The sequence below is a fragment of the Cicer arietinum genome, chromosome 1, assembly GCF_000331145.2.
Source record: "Cicer arietinum cultivar CDC Frontier isolate Library 1 chromosome 1, Cicar.CDCFrontier_v2.0, whole genome shotgun sequence".
NCBI classification, from domain to species: Eukaryota; Viridiplantae; Streptophyta; class Magnoliopsida; order Fabales; family Fabaceae; genus Cicer; species Cicer arietinum.
This window is the reverse complement of record NC_021160.2, coordinates 1809364-1828762: the sequence shown is the minus strand read 5'-3', so window position 1 is coordinate 1828762 and position 19399 is coordinate 1809364. Positions and strand designations below refer to the sequence as shown.

At 29.2% G+C, this 19399-nt stretch overlaps 2 protein-coding genes across 7 annotated transcripts; both read right to left on the bottom strand.

Annotated features, from left to right (window-relative positions):
• LOC101508582 (lysine-specific demethylase JMJ28-like) lies at positions 1–5090 on the bottom strand. Its single transcript, XM_073364646.1, has 9 exons — positions 3886–5090; positions 3659–3786; positions 3196–3301; positions 2972–3104; positions 2819–2882; positions 2001–2727; positions 1271–1594; positions 334–924; positions 1–50 (listed from the first exon to the last, which is right to left on the bottom strand). The coding sequence occupies exons 1-8, from the start codon at positions 4426–4428 to the stop codon at positions 439–441; spliced, it is 2511 nt and encodes an 836-aa protein (XP_073220747.1). The 5' UTR covers positions 4429–5090; the 3' UTR covers positions 1–50; positions 334–438.
• An 8507-nt stretch (positions 5091–13597) lies between these two features.
• LOC101494927 (equilibrative nucleotide transporter 3-like) lies at positions 13598–16961 on the bottom strand. 6 transcript variants are annotated; one of them, XM_027332660.2, is made up of 10 exons: positions 16879–16961; positions 16193–16250; positions 15970–16074; positions 15700–15855; positions 15473–15616; positions 15248–15353; positions 14918–15093; positions 14679–14839; positions 14340–14598; positions 13598–13892 (listed from the first exon to the last, which is right to left on the bottom strand). In XM_027332660.2, exons 2-10 carry the CDS (start codon positions 16232–16234, stop codon positions 13782–13784), a joined length of 1260 nt encoding a protein of 419 aa, XP_027188461.1. In that variant the 5' UTR covers positions 16235–16250; positions 16879–16961; the 3' UTR covers positions 13598–13781. The 6 variants fall into 6 exon arrangements, with proteins under 6 accessions (XP_027188461.1, XP_073223218.1, XP_073223213.1 ...); XM_073367117.1 differs by having other exon boundaries at positions 16193–16245; positions 16879–16934; XM_073367112.1 differs by lacking the exon at positions 16879–16961 and adding an exon at positions 16553–16794.
• Positions 16962–19399: the final 2438 nt, after the last annotated feature.

The following is a 19399-nucleotide window of genomic DNA, read 5'->3' as shown; positions in this document are numbered from 1 at the left end:
AATGATGACAGCTTCTCCGACATGTTGCTCAAACGTCCATGGTTCGATATCTGGCAACGGTGAAAAGTGAGTCAGCGTTAGTTATAACAACTTAATTAAGTGTTTATAGCATTAGCACTTTCATATAAGTTATAAGTTGGTTTCATATGCTATTTTAAAGAGTTTGTAGAAATAAGTTGAAAACAGCTTACGGACAGAACATATTATAAGTTGTTTCTATAAATTCTCTCAACCAATCTCATAAGTGCATATGCAAGTAGATAAGTTCAAATAAGTCACTTTGAACAGGCTATAATAGATGGATACAAACACATGGGTTATGGATATACTTACCGAACTCCTCCTTCAGTCTCATTTTGTGAGTAGTGTCCAGAAAGATGCTCTGATCTAGAATTGGGTGAACTATCTGCATAAGAGAGATAAAAATCAATCATATCATCAACTCAAACAAGACCATGCTAAGGAATTGTCTTCTTTGAAACTTGCCTTCTTGCTGTCATATTCATTGTTATAAGAAAACTCATCAGCGTGTCTTTTGAGGTATTCTAGAAGCTTCAGTACATCCTGTCTTCGGAACACATCCCACTGGGCCACAGAATACATTTCAGTGCTTCGAACTGTCTTGTTGAAAGTTATAGAGCTTTGTGATTTTTCAGAATCAGAACCGGAACCACATCCTCCGTTGCTGAAAGTATTGTTCCCTTCAGTAGAGATGTAAGATGTTCTATTGACTCTCCTATAAAAGTCGGTTCCTTCTCTTATAATATTCTCAGGTTCCTTTTGATCACTGTCATCTGTGTGCTCAGTAGTAATCTTCGAAGACCCTCTTTGACACATAGTTCTGTGCTTTTTCAATAACTTAGTTATTTTAGTAAGATGTTCGGTAGAGGGAGGAACGTCTGTGGTATGTGCCATCATATTAACCTGGAATTACACATCCAACATAGTAAATGGCATTTGTTATCTGCATAAAATTATTTCACAAAGTACAATGGAGGCGTGGAGCAATGCTATTCGACAGGAAGCTTTTTGCAATGGTTCAAACATTGAATAATACATGCAAGTATACCAAAAGGAGACAAAATTTATGAAATTTCCATTGCACGTATCATTTGTGGTGTACCTAAGTACCAGTTGAAATATCAGAAGCATATTCCATGATATTTGAAATCACTTCCTTTCCAAGTTTCGACAAAATAAACAAAGTTCATGAAATTTTTATTCCAGATATATTCAACAGGTCAAATGCAATCATAGAAAGGGAACATACCACATCGTATGGGTGATAAGAGAGATTTAACACGGAATAAGCTTCTTTGTCAGCACATCGATGAGAAATATAGACATATGGGCCTTTGTCATGTTTAGCACTCCCCTCTGGCATATGTGCAGCTATATTCAGAAGACCAGACCTGGGATTCATGTATTCTTGAATTGGAAGAGAACCAATTACTTCAGCAAAATGAGATGGAAAGTGTTCTTTGAATAGTTGGGAAGATAACCATCCATTTAGGTTCAGCGTCTCGTGCCAATCATTTTTCTGAGGTTGACATCTAAAAGAACCAGTAAAATGCTGTCTAATGTTAATTTCCACCTGCAAGAGTAAGAGTTCCAAAATAATATACTTTTAGCAATGGCTTTTTGGTTCAAGGGTAGCTCTATCGTGATTAAGAACATGAATAACACAATTGAACGATGTCTATATTCACACCACACCAATGCTTTCCAATTATGAACAGCAATAACTAAGGTCATTATAATGTAGTATATATTATTAAATACATTAAAAAATTGGAATACATAGTTTTCTAAGTGGTTAATGAACTCCGGTGAATGTTGAATCGATCACGGCTACCCAAGTTCAATCAATATATCTGGAACAATTCTTAGTTATACTTTACTTGCCTCCTAGCCTAATTTCGGATTGTTAGAGAACTGGAGGGTTAAGACAAAAACCTTAAACAGCATCAAAATAACAAACACTTAGTTTATAAACTGACCTCCCACCAATCCAAACAAGCTTCAAGTAAGTCCTTATTATTCTCATATCTTGTAATGCTCCTCTCAACATATGCACAGAACATGACCAGAGGATCCCAGCTGAGGTGTGTCGTACTTCGGAGCACATTTTGCACTATTACAGGATGGCCTTTTCCCCAGTGTTTCTGAAAGTGTTCAAAATGATCGCTACGAATGTCAAAAACTGTTGGATGAAATAAGCAATTATCATTAGAATCTTCTCTTCGAGCCGCTTCTTGCGATTGCTTATATCTGTTAGTTCTATCACCGTCGTCGATACAAAGTGAGCAACTTGAATTTTTATCCAAAATTTCAGGAACGTCGTAGCTGCAAACAATTTCTTCAGCCTTTACTTCCATTTCTTCGATCCAACTTAAGGAAAAAACACATCTCAAATCAAGGTGGCCATCACCACAGCCACCTAGCTCGGTAGGAGGGCATGATACATTGTTAGTACCATTACAACCGGTCGAATCATGTAACATTGAAGTATCGATTACATTGTTACTAGAAATGGTCATATCATCCAAAAGGTGAGTTTCATTAGCAACACAAGTGTCCATTTTGTCAGGTAACTTGGCCATCGAAGAATTTATATGGTCAAAGATGCTTCCATGACTTATTGCCTGACAACATCTTAAGCAAAGGCTGTAGGAACAACAAAGGCAGCTTCTGTGAAGATTCAGAATCGGTGTTTTGCAGTAGTTGCTGAGACAAGTGCATAAATGCTTATTATGTTAGCAAGCAACACTAGAAAATAATTTGAAATTGTTAACAGTAGTAGCAGAAAAAAGATTACCAGTAATTTTTCTCTTTGCAGTCAAATTCGACCTGCTTGATGAGAATATCAGAAATATTTTTCCCTGTCACACATAATGTCATCTAAGATAGCCGTATCTAACAAATAAAATTTATTCAGAAACTTTGAAATCAGAAGAATAATAGTTACTACCTTTAATTTCCGCTTCTGTTTCGAGCTCTGTATGCTGGTCTTCACTCATTTGTTTTAGTACAGGAAGGAGAATACATATCATATAATGAAAATGCAATATCCTATCAACTCTGCTAGTACCAGCCAAATAATCCTGAAACAATGAGACATAAAATTAAGCGTCAACAAGTGCCACTAAATAAAATAAAAAAACTATCCAAGCGTAAAAATATTTGATATCAGACCTTACTTTCACTGTCTTTACCATGACTTGTCCAACAATCTTTACATGTGCAAGTTCCTCGACAAACCGGACACGCCATCTTAACCTCATCTTGAGTATCAAAATACCTAAATTTGTTTCAACAATAAATTGACAAGTGTGTCATATTTTGATAATAAGCATACAGGTACAGGTGACAGAAATTACAGTAGTAACTATCCTAGCACTAGTTATTATCAATCAATAATTTCGAAAAGCGGTACAAAAGATAACATGTAGTTGGATGAACCAAACACAGGGATGAAAACTTTTAATTCTTATTAAGTCTGTATACTCTACAATGTTGATAATAAAGCACCTTACTACGAACAAAATAAAGCAAAAAATAAATGAAATTAACCATATATGCACAACAGATAATAATAGCACAGGGTATCAAATATTCAAATTCATGCAAAAAACATGGGAGTAAATGAAGTTCCAACCGTTCTTTAATGCAATCCATGCAGAAAAACTGTTTCTGGCAGTTTGAACATTTTATCAGATTCCATGAATCACTACTCTGGCACCAATGACACTTCTTCCTCCTACCCTTCTTCAAGTTTGAAACATCCTTAAAAAAAAAACAATTAGACACAAACAAAAACACATTAGGATAATGTCACAGTCACACATTAGTGAATGAAAAAGAAAGTCAAAATTGAAAACCAACCTGCAAATTATCAAAAGGGACCCTTCTATCAACATTCTTGGACCTGAAGTAACGTGGTGTAACATGACAGTGAAAATCAATATCACGAGGTGTTGAAACAGGAGCAATTTCCATAACCCCATTGGGTAATTCTTTCCTCAATTCTCCTTCACTGTAATCCAATTCTGATTCCTCATTGTTGTTCCAATTCACATTTTTCTTCTTCTTCTCAATTTCTCTTTGAAGAACCATTTTTATCAGCTCCAATTGCACATCAATATCCTTCTTCTTCTTTTTCTTCTTTGACCTAATCTCCACGACGTCGTTTTTGTTCTTCCTCTTCTTCTTCTTCTTCATCTTCATGTTCCTCTGTAGTTTCAGTGACTCTGGAACCTTCTCTTTGTTCTGACGATGACGACCTTGAAGATAGTGAATCTCGCAAAGCTTCACGTTTTCCATCGCTGGTCTCCGGCACCGCCATTGCCGTCCGTCGGTACGGCTGCACCGGAGGTTGTCCGGTGGACATTCTACTTTCACATCCTCCTTCGTTGATTTTTTCCCCATCAATATAAATATCGAATTTTAATTTTTTTTTTTATTTTTTTTTTTCTGATAGGAATTGGGATTTTTCTGGGGAAATATTTTTGGTGAGGAAAGTGAAAGGGAAGACGCAGAGGAATAGAAAAGAAAAGGGTTTTTTTAGGCCTTAAATAGAGTAATTTATTATATATTTAAATTGGATTTGAATCTTCCTCTAAAGATCAAATGGTGAAAAGTTTATGATTTGTATGTATCAGAGTTGGATCCTCTGTCGCGGCGTGCCCTAAAAGCCAAATGTTGAACAATTTGTGATTTATATTGGATTTCGATTTTGTATCGCGGCGCGAACAATTTATGATTTATATCTGATTTGGATTCTCTACTGCTACATATCCTAAATGTCGAAGTGTGAGTAGTTAATAATTGTTGTAGTTATAGGAACAACTGTGATCATGATTTGGACTCTTCAAAATCTTTTGCTTAGTGAGCTTATCATAAAGTTCAAAAACTCTTCTGATAAAAAAGAATGCTATGGAATTGAACTTTGCTTTCACTTTAATTTTATTTTTTCTTTTATTTCTGTATTGAATTTGGTTGCAAATTATGTGATCACTGCAAATTTCAGGTTGCTTATATTGTGTGATTGGTTGGACAGAATTGTTTCTTGGAGTTGAAGTTTTTCTTTACTGATTTTCAAATTGAGTTTTATAAAGATAATGAAATTCATGAATAGCCAATGCAAGGGAGTGATGTATTACTAATGTCATGCTTTAGTAGCTATTCTAGATGTATATAATATAGTAGTAGTGTTTATTTTTCTTCTTTATGTCTCAAATCATAAGTCAATGTTTTTTATAGTGCAAAATCTCATAGACAGGCCTATAACAGTATGCCAATGAGTGATCTTACAATTTGTGTAATGTAATAAATATTTTGTACTTTTGTGAAAAACTTCTTTGAAAGAGGTTAATTATGAAGCTTTAAAGAACCAAATAGTTGCCAAGATTATTTTGTTAAATTTTCCTTTTAACTTTAGATTTAGATACAGGAAATTAGAAATAGAAAAATTGATGAGCATATGACAAATATTTCTTTATGCTGAAAAGAAGCTGATTTTTTTGGTTCAGTTGTGGAATAAATCTGTTTTAGAGCACTAAAATGAATGTAATTCTTCATGGGCTGAAAAAGCATTAAGTGCTGAATATTGGGCTCAAAATTGAATGCATGAAGTACTAGACTGCTGCATACTTTTTGATGAAAAATTTCATCACCACAAAGGAAACTATAATGATCAACTTTATTTGTTATGTACAAACATTACAATTAAATTTCTTTAAGTATTTGAAATAAGTGTGATTCTGATATTCAACCATATATTCAAAATTTTCATTTGTTTTATAATTTTTTTTGTCAATGTATAGGTATTAGTTGGATATGAGATTTCAACAAGAGTACTCTATAAGCTTTGTGTAAAATGCTTGCGCCAAGTTGTCATGTACAAGTGCTGAATTGCTTATTTGAAAGTTAATAATTTATGATTTATAATTTATATATAGCATAGACATGAGCTTAGGCATTTGTCAAATAATGTGTCTTGTCTTTATCAGTAAAATGTCTTTGAAGTTCTTTTCTTTAGAGGAATTTTGCTCTCGTGCACACTAGTTATTACAGCTGAAATAAATTTAGTGCATGCTTAGTTTTAGAGGGATCAAACACACACTTAAACACAAACATTTATTTTGATGTAGTCATTACTTTTTTCTCTAATTCAAGTGGTTGAGTTCAAATGACACTGAGTTGCATTTTTTTATTTTATGTAATAAGATAATGTATCTACTATATATGTTTAGTTATGATTCTCAACCTGAAGTTACATACCAAGTGGAAAAAGAGAAATTTTACCTAACAAAGAGGAAGATATATAAATATAATACATATAATGTTTGTCTTTCAGTTTGTCAAAAAAAAAAAAACCATACTATTGTTGCGAATTTTTTAGGACTAACGTCTCTGTTTAAATGGATGGAATGCTAGTGGGCCTGACCAGTGATGTAAATATTCACCCAGTCGATAGCCCCAAACATAAGGCCTCCACAACCCTCAAGCATGAATGCTTAAGATGTTATTAGGTTCACTGAATGTAATCTGGTCCATAAGATGTTTTCTCGATCCACATACAAAATTGAAATTACACATTAATATATACAAATGAGAGATAGAAATAGAGGGAATGATGTAATAGAATAAGAGATATTGAGAGAAAATAGTGTTAAATGAGTGTATGAAAGTTACATTAACATACAAAATTCCTTCAAAAGAATAATCCAAAATGAATTACACGATTTGTTTCTAATCGATCAATTAAGATGTTATGGACTATGATCATGATTGTTTGTGAAAAAAAATAAAGAGACGTGTATAGTTCATATAAACTAATTAAGAGATTGAAAGGCATACCAACAAATATATTAAACATGTAACTAATTAAATTAATGCAGGAGCAGAAGTTATAAGATAGAAAAAATTAAAAAGCACAAAATAAATCCATATTAAAAAAAAAAACATGATTAAGTGCAGCGTCAACGAAACTAAACATATACTAATATTTGACATATCTCTTTAAGATAAGCACAATATAGTTGCTAGTATTTAGGATTTCATCAACGCTGCACTCAATGATGTTTCTCCAATATGGAAAATATATTTCCCTAATTACATATGATATGCTATTTATATATATTGAGATGAAATCGCTGGTAAGCAATGCAATGATGCATTACAACAACTTCCATCGATTTTGTACTACCTTCAAATTTCGGTAGTACTTGACATTTTTTTTTAATGGATGGTACTTCACAAGTTGTTAGCTGTTACTACATGCTCTTCCAAAATATACTACTGGTACTTTTCAAAATCAAAATTGTACTGCTCAATTGTACTAGAATGGAATTAATTTGTACTATTATCTTATTCTCATCTTTTCAGCTCTATACTTAAGAGTTACGTTTTCTCATTTTCTTTTTAGAAGAGAGATTGACGTATATAAGTCTTAATAATTTATTACAAACAATAAATTTAACTAATTTAACACTTGATTATTCATGTAATCTATGAATGATCTATCACATAAAATTTTATAATTTGAAGTTATGTAATCCCACTATAGATAATTAGTTATATTTTTTAAAAGTTTATAAATATTCGTTATTTTGAAATTATTTAACGAAGTATCAAATATTTTTAAAATTTATTAAAAATTTGTGGAATAAATCTACTAAATAATTTTTTGATTGGACGATTGAATTTTATTGTTTGTAATAAGTTATAAAAGAGACAAATAGCATATGATTTCCAATAGGTGAAGGTTCTAATTTTTTTTTATAATATTATAGAATAATAATAAATTTTTTTAGTTAAATATATTTTTAATCTCTATAAAATTATGATATTTTAAATTTAGTCCCTACGTTTTTTTTTATCCAATTTTAATCTTTATTTTGATTTTATAGGACTTTTTTTAGAGATTAAAAATATCTTTTTTAAAAAAAAATCAAAATAGAGACTAAAAGTCTAAAAGTAAATAAAAAAGAAATTAATAAAATTAATTATATTTTTTTATTAAAAGTTCAATTTTTAAAATTAAAATAGAATCTCCAATATATTTAAAACGGTCTTCCTTAATGTCAACATATTCTCATTCAAATAATATATATTGATACTAAATAGTTATTTTTTATGTTTGAAAAAGTTTTTTACAAACAGATGTCAAATGTTAGTAATGTGTTTGTTAGAGGAAGAAAGAAAGTTAGTTTACTCTGTATATCCTTAAAAATAAATGTTTAAAGATGTTTGATATGGCAATGTTTACTCTGAATCTATGTTCCAATTAGATCTTTGGGTTGTTTTGAGAAATGAAAATAATTTCAATTAGAATTATATGTGGTATATGCTATTGATCTTTTGTGGGCTTGAAATGTGATCCAAACTGAAAATGGAAACTGGGCTGCAGCACCAGCAACTCCTACAGTGCACACTAAGCACATGACAGTTTCACTTTTTTACAAGTCATATAATTTTTTCTTCTAGTCACATCTAAATAAGTTAATTAAGTTCAAAACCAACAAAAGTGTAACATTTCTTTGCTGAATCTTATTACTTTTATGAACCCACAAGTTACCTTTTTTTTCTTCATAGAAACGAAATACACATAACAGTATTTTTTTATTATTTGGAGATTAAAAATATATGTAATATAAATTGATATGTTCTAATTGATTGTTAATATAAAAAAGATTTATGTTGACAGTGTATAATTTTTAATCTCTATTATGTAATACTTTTTTAAAAATTTATTATTAAAAATTATTGAAAATACCTTTTTTTTTATGTGAAAAGAGAATTTTTTTTAACTTTAAATGTATGGAGTGACGAATCAATTTTAAATATAAATTTAACAGTCAATAGAAAAGTAGAATTTTAATACTATATAAGTGAAAAAATTCATATAATTAATACCTTAAAGATTTTGAAACTTTATTTCATTTGATCTTGCTCAAGTCACTTTTGCTATATCACAATAATTGTAATATAAAAAAAGTTTAATTGACATACATTAATAAGAATGAAAAACTCTATTTTGTTATTTCACACTTCAATGTTGATATCTAGTTAAAATTAATTAGCTAACAACACATATATTAAATTCATCCACAAAATAATTTACTAAGAATCTCAATTAGTGCAAGTGAAGATGTACTTTCTGAATTTAATTTAGTGATCGAACTTTTTTTTCTACCAACTTCTCCCAACTTATGAAGTAAAGAAAAAACTCCTCCCAACTTATCATGTCCAACAAATAATTTTTATAACAACTTGTCCAACAAATAATTTCATTTATACATCCAATATACTTGTGTATGTTAACAGATATATTACACCTATATCTATGTACATAATCTTGCTCAAAAAGAGTTTGGATCCCTATATATACAAACAAAAACAAAAATAATAATAATATAATTATACTATATTTGAAAAATTATCCTTTCCTTCGAAGATTAATTTTACCTTGAGCATCTTCAAGCATAATAGGTAAGACTTCATCAGGGGGAACATCCCTCCAAATTCTAGGCTCATCCAAGTGATGTCCCATTTGAGCAAATTTATCAGCTACCCTATTCCCTTCCCTATATATGTGACTCATAGTGTAATTCTTAAATTCAGGTAGAAGAATAGAATTTATGTAACTTATATGTCTTTGTACTTCAATGCATCTAACTTTTCTCTTTTTCTTAATATTATCAAGTAAAGTTAATGCATCCCCTTCTAGCCAAATATCATATTTCCAACCATTTTCAAGGAGTAGTTCAAGTCCTCTCCTAATTGAAGTAAGTTCAGCAATTGTACTATTTGCTTGTCCAATTGATTCGGCATAGCCAAGCATAAATTCTGCATTGTGATTTCTAATGATCCCTCCAATGCTTGCTTTTCCACTTATACTTTTGCAAGATCCATCAAAATTTAATTTTGTCCATCCAATTCTTGGTTTTTTCCATGCCACTTGAATTGGTTCCTTATGCAAATATCTAACCAATTGAGAAATTGGACTTTGAACTAGTTTTTGGCACCTTAAAATATTTATTACATTTAACATTGTATATACTCCTAATTGTATATTCTTTTTCTTACAATTAATTACTCAAAACTTGGAAACATGCACTATTATTAGAAAATCAATGTATTGATATGTGGTTAATTGATGAATAAAAAAGTAACATTAAAATACAATCATAATTATAGTTTTATTACATAACAATAAGAAAATATTTTGTGCAACTAATTAAAATTTCAACAGCAACATCATTTTGTGGTAAACATGTTATTTTTTTCCACCAAAGACAAAAAAATAAATAAAGAAGGCCTAAAAGGTTGGCATGAGAAGCTGAAAAACCTTCAAACTTGAAATTAAGGAATGTTAATGAAGAAGAGTTGATCAAGAGAGGGTATATGTCCTACAATTATAATGGAAGCAATGAAACATGCTTTCACGGAAAGTTCAACTTATATTAATGAAGTTAGAGTGAGAGAAAAGCAAAAAATATTCAGAATTTTACACACTAAGGCAACATTTTTTTTATATATGCCTGGAATAATGGAAAAATGGCCAGAGAAGTTTCTTCGTGAACTCTCAACATAATTAAGCATAACGTAATTCTCTGACTTTACGTGCATGATTACTCTGAATTCTACCATATAAAGGATGCACAAGAATAAATTAAAAAAGAAGTTGTTCATTGTTTATCCAAACGTTAATTAGTAATTAGCAAAAACTAAAAAATGTACTTATCCAAATAAGGGAATCAAAAAATGGCTATATTTAATATGTACCATCATCGACCATACAACAACGTGTGTATATTAAATAACTTTAAAATAAGAAAATAATGTAGTAATGCTTTCTAAAAAAAAAATTCATGTAGAAAATATATCTAGACCAACACATGAAAAATATGGTTTACTTATATAGATTTTTTTAAACGATTATTGTCATATACTTACTTGAATAATTCAAATTTAAATATATACAAGTAAAAATCTCCTTTTAATTTTCAAAAAGAAACAAGGAAAGATAGGGGGGGCATGTGTTGAAATTGGAAAGTGAAAGAAATCAAGACACAAATGTATAATCTTAGACTATCTTCATAAAAATAGCGAACGGTGAATAAGTTAGTTGACAACGTATAGTTGATAAATTAGTTAATTTAATTTGAAGTGTTTGATAAAATTGACGGTTGAATTAGAGGAATAATATAAAATGATGTAAAAATATATATTAGTAATTAATACTTAAAAACTTCAATTAAGACAATGGGGGTAAAAGTGAAAAAAAAAATGAACATCTGTAAACTATAAATTCAAGCTAATTCAAGGAGCTTATTGAAAAATATTATAAGATTGGAAATAAAATATTATAAACTAGTGAGAAAAAACAACTACCAAACAAAATTATTAACTTAAAAGTTTTAAGCTATATTATATCCACTATAAACTTTTTTGGTCTCGCCAAATAGACCCTAACATATTGCATTTGTATTTTGAGATCACCAAGATAGTCAAAAACATATTTACAACACACATTCACATTTCGGAAACCAAAGAGAAATTACATGTTCGAAGGGGTTGGCGACAACAATTTAACTGATGTTGTTCAACGCTTATGGTTGACTTGTGTGCGTTTTTTATTCGAGATTGCTACAACAATAAAATTAAGTAGAATGGGGTGTTGAATGATGTTTATCAACAAAGTTGTGTTTTTTGTTTTACAGACATTGAAACAGTAAGACACTTATTCGTCGATTGTCCAAAAACAAAAGAGATTTGGAAGCAGATTTTCAGTTGGATGAATTGGAACATTGCTGGATGGGAAGAGGAGGTGATCGAGAATTTCTTGGTGTTTAATACGATTTGCAATGCGAGGAAAAGAAAGCAAATATCATTTCTTGGCTCACAACAATGTGGAGTGTGTGATTGGAACGTGGTGCTCTTATCTTTAATGGTAAAGTGACAAATATTTCGAAGGTGATTGATAGAATAATTCATTAATCTTGGTTGTGGTTTATTTGTAGGGAGGTGAAAAAACAAAATTTTAAGTTATTCAAATTGGTGAAATAATATAATTGCTTGTATGCAAAGTATTTGAAAGATGATATTTTATAATGGGTTTTGAGTATCTCTTACATTCACATTAATAAATCTTTACTTATAAAAAAAAGCATTCAAATAATTTTCTTGTACATTATAAAAATCAAGAATAATGTAACGTCACAATATTTAATTCCAATATGTTTTGTTGTCCATTTATATAGAATATAAATAGTCTATATAATCAATTCAACAACATGTTGATAAGTTATGTGTAATGCCAAAAAAAAAATTGAATTTGATGATAACTTTCATAAATTCTTTACTTAAATTAAAAATGACACCAACTAAACGAATTACTCCACTCATTTCAATAAAAATACGATATACAAATTTGAAGCAAATTAAAACGATGCAACGAGAAAAAAAAAGTATAAAAATCATTTATATAAAAGTGAAGAAAGATAAGTTAGATAAATAATTTCAAACAAAAAAATAATGTTAAACCATCGTCTCAAATAAATAAAGAAGAAAAGAGAGCTAAAAACTATATGGTAAGAGTTTTGATAAAATCACATAAAAACCTCGTCAAATATTATTGACGTGTACATCACACGACTCACACGAATACATCATCTAATTAGTTGACTTATTCATATTTCTTATACGATATTTTATTCAAAACACAACTTTAGTATAAGTGTTTTAAAATAACTTTAGCTTATTAAAACTTAAAGATGAAGAGTTATTTCCATAATTATTTTCTAAATATATATTTTCTTTTTGGAAACGGGATATTTTTCAGAAAGACAAATAATCTGATTAGTTTTTATGAGAAAGATAAAGAGAAAAATGACTATTCACTAAAGATGTGAACCAATTTTATATTGTTACTTAATAAAAACCATTGATCATTCTCTCACCGTATAATTGTAAATTTCATAGATTAACTTGAGTAAAAAAAAAAAACATGCAAACTTATGTCCTTACGTAAATAGAATTAACTTTTAGCCTATAATTAATTAATTCTAAAATTGAAAATCAAATACTATTACAATTTATAGTCGAATTACATTTGAATGTACATGCATAGTGTAAAGAAAATTACATTTCTATACATCAATTGCACATCATATTTTTTTGGTTTAATTGCAGTTTTGGTCCCCTTATTTTAGCTGAATCACGAAAGTAGTCTCTCCATTTTATTTCTTCCCAGTTTTAGTCCCCAAATCAGAATTTTGGTTCAACACTTGAAGAAATTTCATTTTTTTGCATTTATTTAAGTCACATCATGTCTCAAAATGCAACAATTGTATATGAAATATATAATCATAAATGGTGTGATGCGACTTTAAAAAATGTCACTTTATCAAGTTTTGGACTAAAATTCTATTTGGAGACTAAAACTGAGGAGAAATTAAATAGAGGAATTACTTTTGTAATTCAACTAAAATAAGGGGACCAAAATTACAATTAAACCTATTTTTTTTAGCTAAGTCACACATCTTCATATATATAATAAACTTTAAAAACTATTATGATAAAAATGAAATATTCTTAATGATGTGAGGATATTGATTGTTTGACGGTGAAACACACATGTACAAAGAAAATCCATACCAAATAAATTAAATTACAAAGGAACAAAATTTAAAACTATTGAATCACAAAGGTAAGCGAAGAGAAACTTATGGAGGTTCGTTAATAACAATATTAAATATCTATTTGATGTATATTTAGAATGAATCCTTGCCTATGAGCCACAACCAATCAAGAACAACACCCGCAAATATGCCAATCAAAAGACATAACACAAGCAAATTACCCAAAGCATTCTGTTCAGGACCCTGCAACAAAACAAACTCCAATATTATAACACAACTTTAAACTAATTCATCAATTGTAGAGTTGAATTTGGATCAGTGGCGGATTTATAAATATTATTTATTGAAGGCAAATATTAAGTATAATATTATTTACAAAAGAAAAATATAAAATAAAGATCAGACCGTTATTAATTAAAAAAAAACATGAAGATATAGTTTGGTCTTGAAAATAAAACAAAAGTAATAATGTATAATACTATAAGTTTTTATATTGAAGTGGTTGAAAATAATTTATAATATTTTCATAAAAAGAGTATTTGATCTTATAACATAAATAGAAGAAAGTTGAAGTGTGTAAAGATGTAGGAGAGAAATATAATAAAAGCAGAGATATAAAAAAAAATAGAAAAAATGTGGTGGATGCAACATCTATTTTAATTTATAGGAATAAAATATTTTAAAAGTTACCTTGTAACCTCTTGGTGCCACTGTCATAACACAGACAGTGAGATAACCATTGGTGAGTCCCAAGAATGATACAAGAAAGATCATATATCCTTGGTCACCATATTTTGCAGTAAAGTAGAATGCTGGGATCAACAAGAATCTAGAAAGGATTGCTATCAATAGACCCTTCCTTGATTCCATCTTTAACCATTCCACAAGGGGAATATTTCTTCCTATGACATCCAATACATTATACATAGCAATCAAAACAGTTGGGTACCTACAAAAATCACCAGTGCCAACATTAATATCTACTAGTGAAAGAGTCAATTTGATTACAAGACATAAATAGGTACATACCATGTGCCTAATTGATGTTGTCCAGTATTTTCATACAAAAATCCAGGGAAGATTGATAGTGTTATTGAATATATAAAAAATAAGTCAGCTGCATAATCAATGTTCTCAAGAAATAATTGTTTGTTACTCAGCCTTTTCACTTGTTTGTTATCATCACCAATCTACAAAAGTTAGAAAACCTTTCAGGACATTATAGAAAAACAAATTATGCAAGATTAATGTACTGATATTGTGTTTACTTGATCATTAGTGTTTGTTTGAATGCCAGCAGCAGCTAAGTCAGCTGCAACAGTTTTTGATCCTTCTGAGGCTGCTTTTGAACGGTAGTATTTCACTATTGGCAACTTGGTGAAGTAGATTGCATACAGGAAAATACAAACAAACTCTATGAATGTAGAGATTGCAAAGAATAGTACTGCAAAAATCAAGAAAACTATACCTTTATATCAAAGAAAACAACTTCTATAGCAATTGGAACTAATGTACTGTACTAACTAAGAATTGACAGAATTTTTTTCCATATATTCTAACAAAATCATATAATCAAGTGAAGATTTTCCAAAACATACTAGCTCCCTTGCGAAGGCCGTTGTCAGATTTTTCGAAAGCTAATTTGGTCAGCATTCTGAGTGAAGAAATTAGACCACCTGATGCTGCCATACCAGCAAGGAAAGACTGCATAATGTCAAACAATATTATGCATTATGTATTAATTTCATTAGAGAAAAAAAGTATACCAGAAAACCTCAACCTACAAATTTGAATAAATCTATATATATATTTGTAAGATGAACCTGCATAAACTCAGGACACATAAAACACAGATCTCCAACCATGCCGCCTTCGACAAAAGCATCGGCGACTCCAAAACAAGCGGATAGCAGACAAACACCAATGTAAGGTCCAAGTCCACCTTTCCCTGATGTTGCTAGATCCAACTGTGTGAAATTAAATTAAATTTGTCATATGCTGCAGCAAATTAAATTATTATGGAATTGAGAAGTGGTTTAATTTGACTTACAATAAGAACCAAGAAAATGCTAACAAAGAAAAGAGTGTATCCAGCCAAATTCCGCAATCTAGTATTGATCTTTGACTCATGGTATGTCAATATTAGCATTATTCCAATTGCAAATGGTTGATAAACCAATGTAAGTACCCTTGAAGGATGGTATTTCTTCACAATTGAAACAAAAGTTTATAAGTTATAATCAGTTATTCATTCCATTTATTTATTCTTAGGAAAATAAACTTTGTAGAATCATGTGAAGCCAAAGTGCAAGTTACTTACTGGAAACAATTGGTAATAGTAATCTCCTATGGTCAACATGCTGTTCCATGAAACAAGGACACCAAGTCCTAGGATGAAACAAACTACCATTGCTTTGAATTTTCCCTGCTTTCATATATTAATCCATTAAAATTGAAACTGAAATTGAAATCATAAATAAATGCAAGATAGATATAACTATATGCTGTTTTGCTTTAACTGGAAAATAAGATGTGGCACTTACCTCTGGCTTTCTTGGTTCTTCACTGCCATTGCTAATAATCATGTTGATGACCACTTCACTTGCAAAACAAACAAATTACAATCAATACTAAACCAACAATATCAACAGAAATTTGAACCAGCTCTTGCATAAAAAAGTCTTCTTTAAATATACTGTAATAAAATTATGTTAGTAAATTAGAGATGTAGATAGGAATAACCTAGTAGTATAGGAAGTGGAAAAAAAATCCAAATTAATAATATGGAAAGTTAATTAATAAGAATAAAAGACAAAATAAGTTGTTTAGTTTATGGCCAATGTCAAGCTGGCAAAATTCAAACCTCAAACATACACAAAATATCTGACAAGAAGATCACTTACACTTGAAGCAGACTTATTATATGTTACATTACATTACATGGTCAACAACGCATAAAGCCTCTTTTTATATGATAATTGCCGCCTCAAAGTACGTTCACATTAATTTTCATGACCTCTAAGTCAGCAAAATACACCCACAAAGACTTTGGACAAACTCCATTTTTTGTCCGAAAAATCACATTATTCACTTGCAGTTTATTTTTTATAAAAATTATAAAAAAAATGATTAAGGGGAAAAGAGTAGTAAGATTGGAAACAGAAAATTAAGAGTCATGGTATGGTAGCACTGCCAAGCATAGAAAGAAGAGAAGTAATTTGTAATTTACCTTAGATCAAAGAGAATGAAGATAAGTATGGCTTGGAGAACTAATCATATGATTTGATGTTATATTTTTTTATTGATGCCGACCGGCTATATATATAATAATACATAATACAATATAATATGATTTTTCCAAGTTTTCTTTGTAAATCTGTGGGTACCACCACACTTATGCATTTATTTATACGATTAATTTTTATTGGATTAATAATAAAATAACTACTAATTTTCAAAACAATCTACCCTTCAACCAGGCAACCTCTTAACATGATGAGGCACAGATTTAATTTATGGACTAATCATCACCGTCTTCATTTCGTTATCATAATTCATAAACCATGATGACGTATTGCTCTGTTCTTGCCGTTGACGACTCAATCATTTTAATATTTTTCATTATAATTATTAAGACAAAATAGACTATGTAGTAAACATTATTTTACAGTAAATTATATTTATTGATTTTTTTATATTATTGTATTTTTTGATCATTTGAAACAGTAATACATTCTAAATAGTTTGATCAATTGTATCTATAAAATAATTTTACATTAATTATACACACCTATTAATTTCTATTATTTTAATGTATCATTTAAAAATAAAAAGTTTATTTTAGAAATTCGACATTCAACCCTTAACTTTTAAAATACTTTCCTAATACCGTAAATATGAAAATATTTTAATAACTGTCAAGCAATAATATTTTACATTATGTGTAATAAAACATTTATAAATTAGATTCTTTCCTGTATTCAACCCAATGGACTACTCTTAAAAGGTCAAATCAAAATGGTCAAATGAAACTGACTTTTTTGGACTGAATCGCAAAACGGATCATATCATTAATTAATATACTACTATAAAGGTATGAAACGAGATCATTTTTTTAACCTTACCTAACTGGACTATACTATCTAGGCAACCAAATTTATTTTACTCTAAAAAAGCAACCAAATTCACATGTTAAATGGAAACAAAGAAAAATATTGAATTGTACCAAAAGTAATGTACAAATATGTAAATATAAATTTATTTGTTATTTATTTATTTTCTATTTTTTTAAAACACATCGGTGCTGTGCTATTCATTCAGTTCTACAAAATAAAACAATTGATTAATGAAATACAGAGACAACAGAATGCTACAACATAAAAACAAGTTGTGCCAAACTGGTTTGGGGAAATTGGAGATTTTTCAAGGAGGAAAAAGGGGAGAAAACATGTTTTATGTGAAAAGTAATAGTTCCTCATATCTTTTAAATACATATAAAAGAGAATTTTTTAAGAATATTTTAGTTTTATATATAAAAAATTATGACTATTAAAGTATATTGTTTAAATTATTTTTATGTCTTTTTTTTTTAATTTTTGTTTTGGTGGAAATTGCATTTATTCAGGTCACTTTAATGACATTAACACCCTCTAATTTTGAGAAAACAATGACCTTTTCTATGATCAATTGTATCTATAAAATAATTTTACATTAATTATACACACCTATTAATTTCTATTATTTTAATGTATCATTTAAAAATAAAAAGTTTATTTTAGAAATTCGACATTCAACCCTTAACTTTTAAAATACTTTCCTAATACCGTAAATATGAAAATATTTTAATAACTGTCAAGCAATAATATTTTACATTATGTGTAATAAAACATTTATAAATTAGATTCTTTCCTGTATTCAACCCAATGGACTACTCTTAAAAGGTCAAATCAAAATGGTCAAATGAAACTGACTTTTTTGGACTGAATCGCAAAACGGATCATATCATTAATTAATATACTACTATAAAGGTATGAAACGAGATCATTTTTTTAACCTTACCTAACTGGACTATACTATCTAGGCAACCAAATTTATTTTACTCTAAAAAAGCAACCAAATTCACATGTTAAATGGAAACAAAGAAAAATATTGAATTGTACCAAAAGTAATGTACAAATATGTAAATATAAATTTATTTGTTATTTATTTATTTTCTATTTTTTTAAAACACATCGGTGCTGTGCTATTCATTCAGTTCTACAAAATAAAACAATTGATTAATGAAATACAGAGACAACAGAATGCTACAACATAAAAACAAGTTGTGCCAAACTGGTTTGGGGAAATTGGAGATTTTTCAAGGAGGAAAAAGGGGAGAAAACATGTTTTATGTGAAAAGTAATAGTTCCTCATATCTTTTAAATACATATAAAAGAGAATTTTTTAAGAATATTTTAGTTTTATATATAAAAAATTATGACTATTAAAGTATATTGTTTAAATTATTTTTATGTCTTTTTTTTTTAATTTTTGTTTTGGTGGAAATTGCATTTATTCAGGTCACTTTAATGACATTAACACCCTCTAATTTTGAGAAAACAATGACCTTTTCTATACTTATTAAAAAAATTGTGTATATATATTAATTGTGCTATTAAGAACATAGTGAAATATATATAAGTGTGACAAAAAAAACATGTTTGATGCAGAATGAGTATAAAGGATCCGAATATTTTTTTTAAAACTAGAGG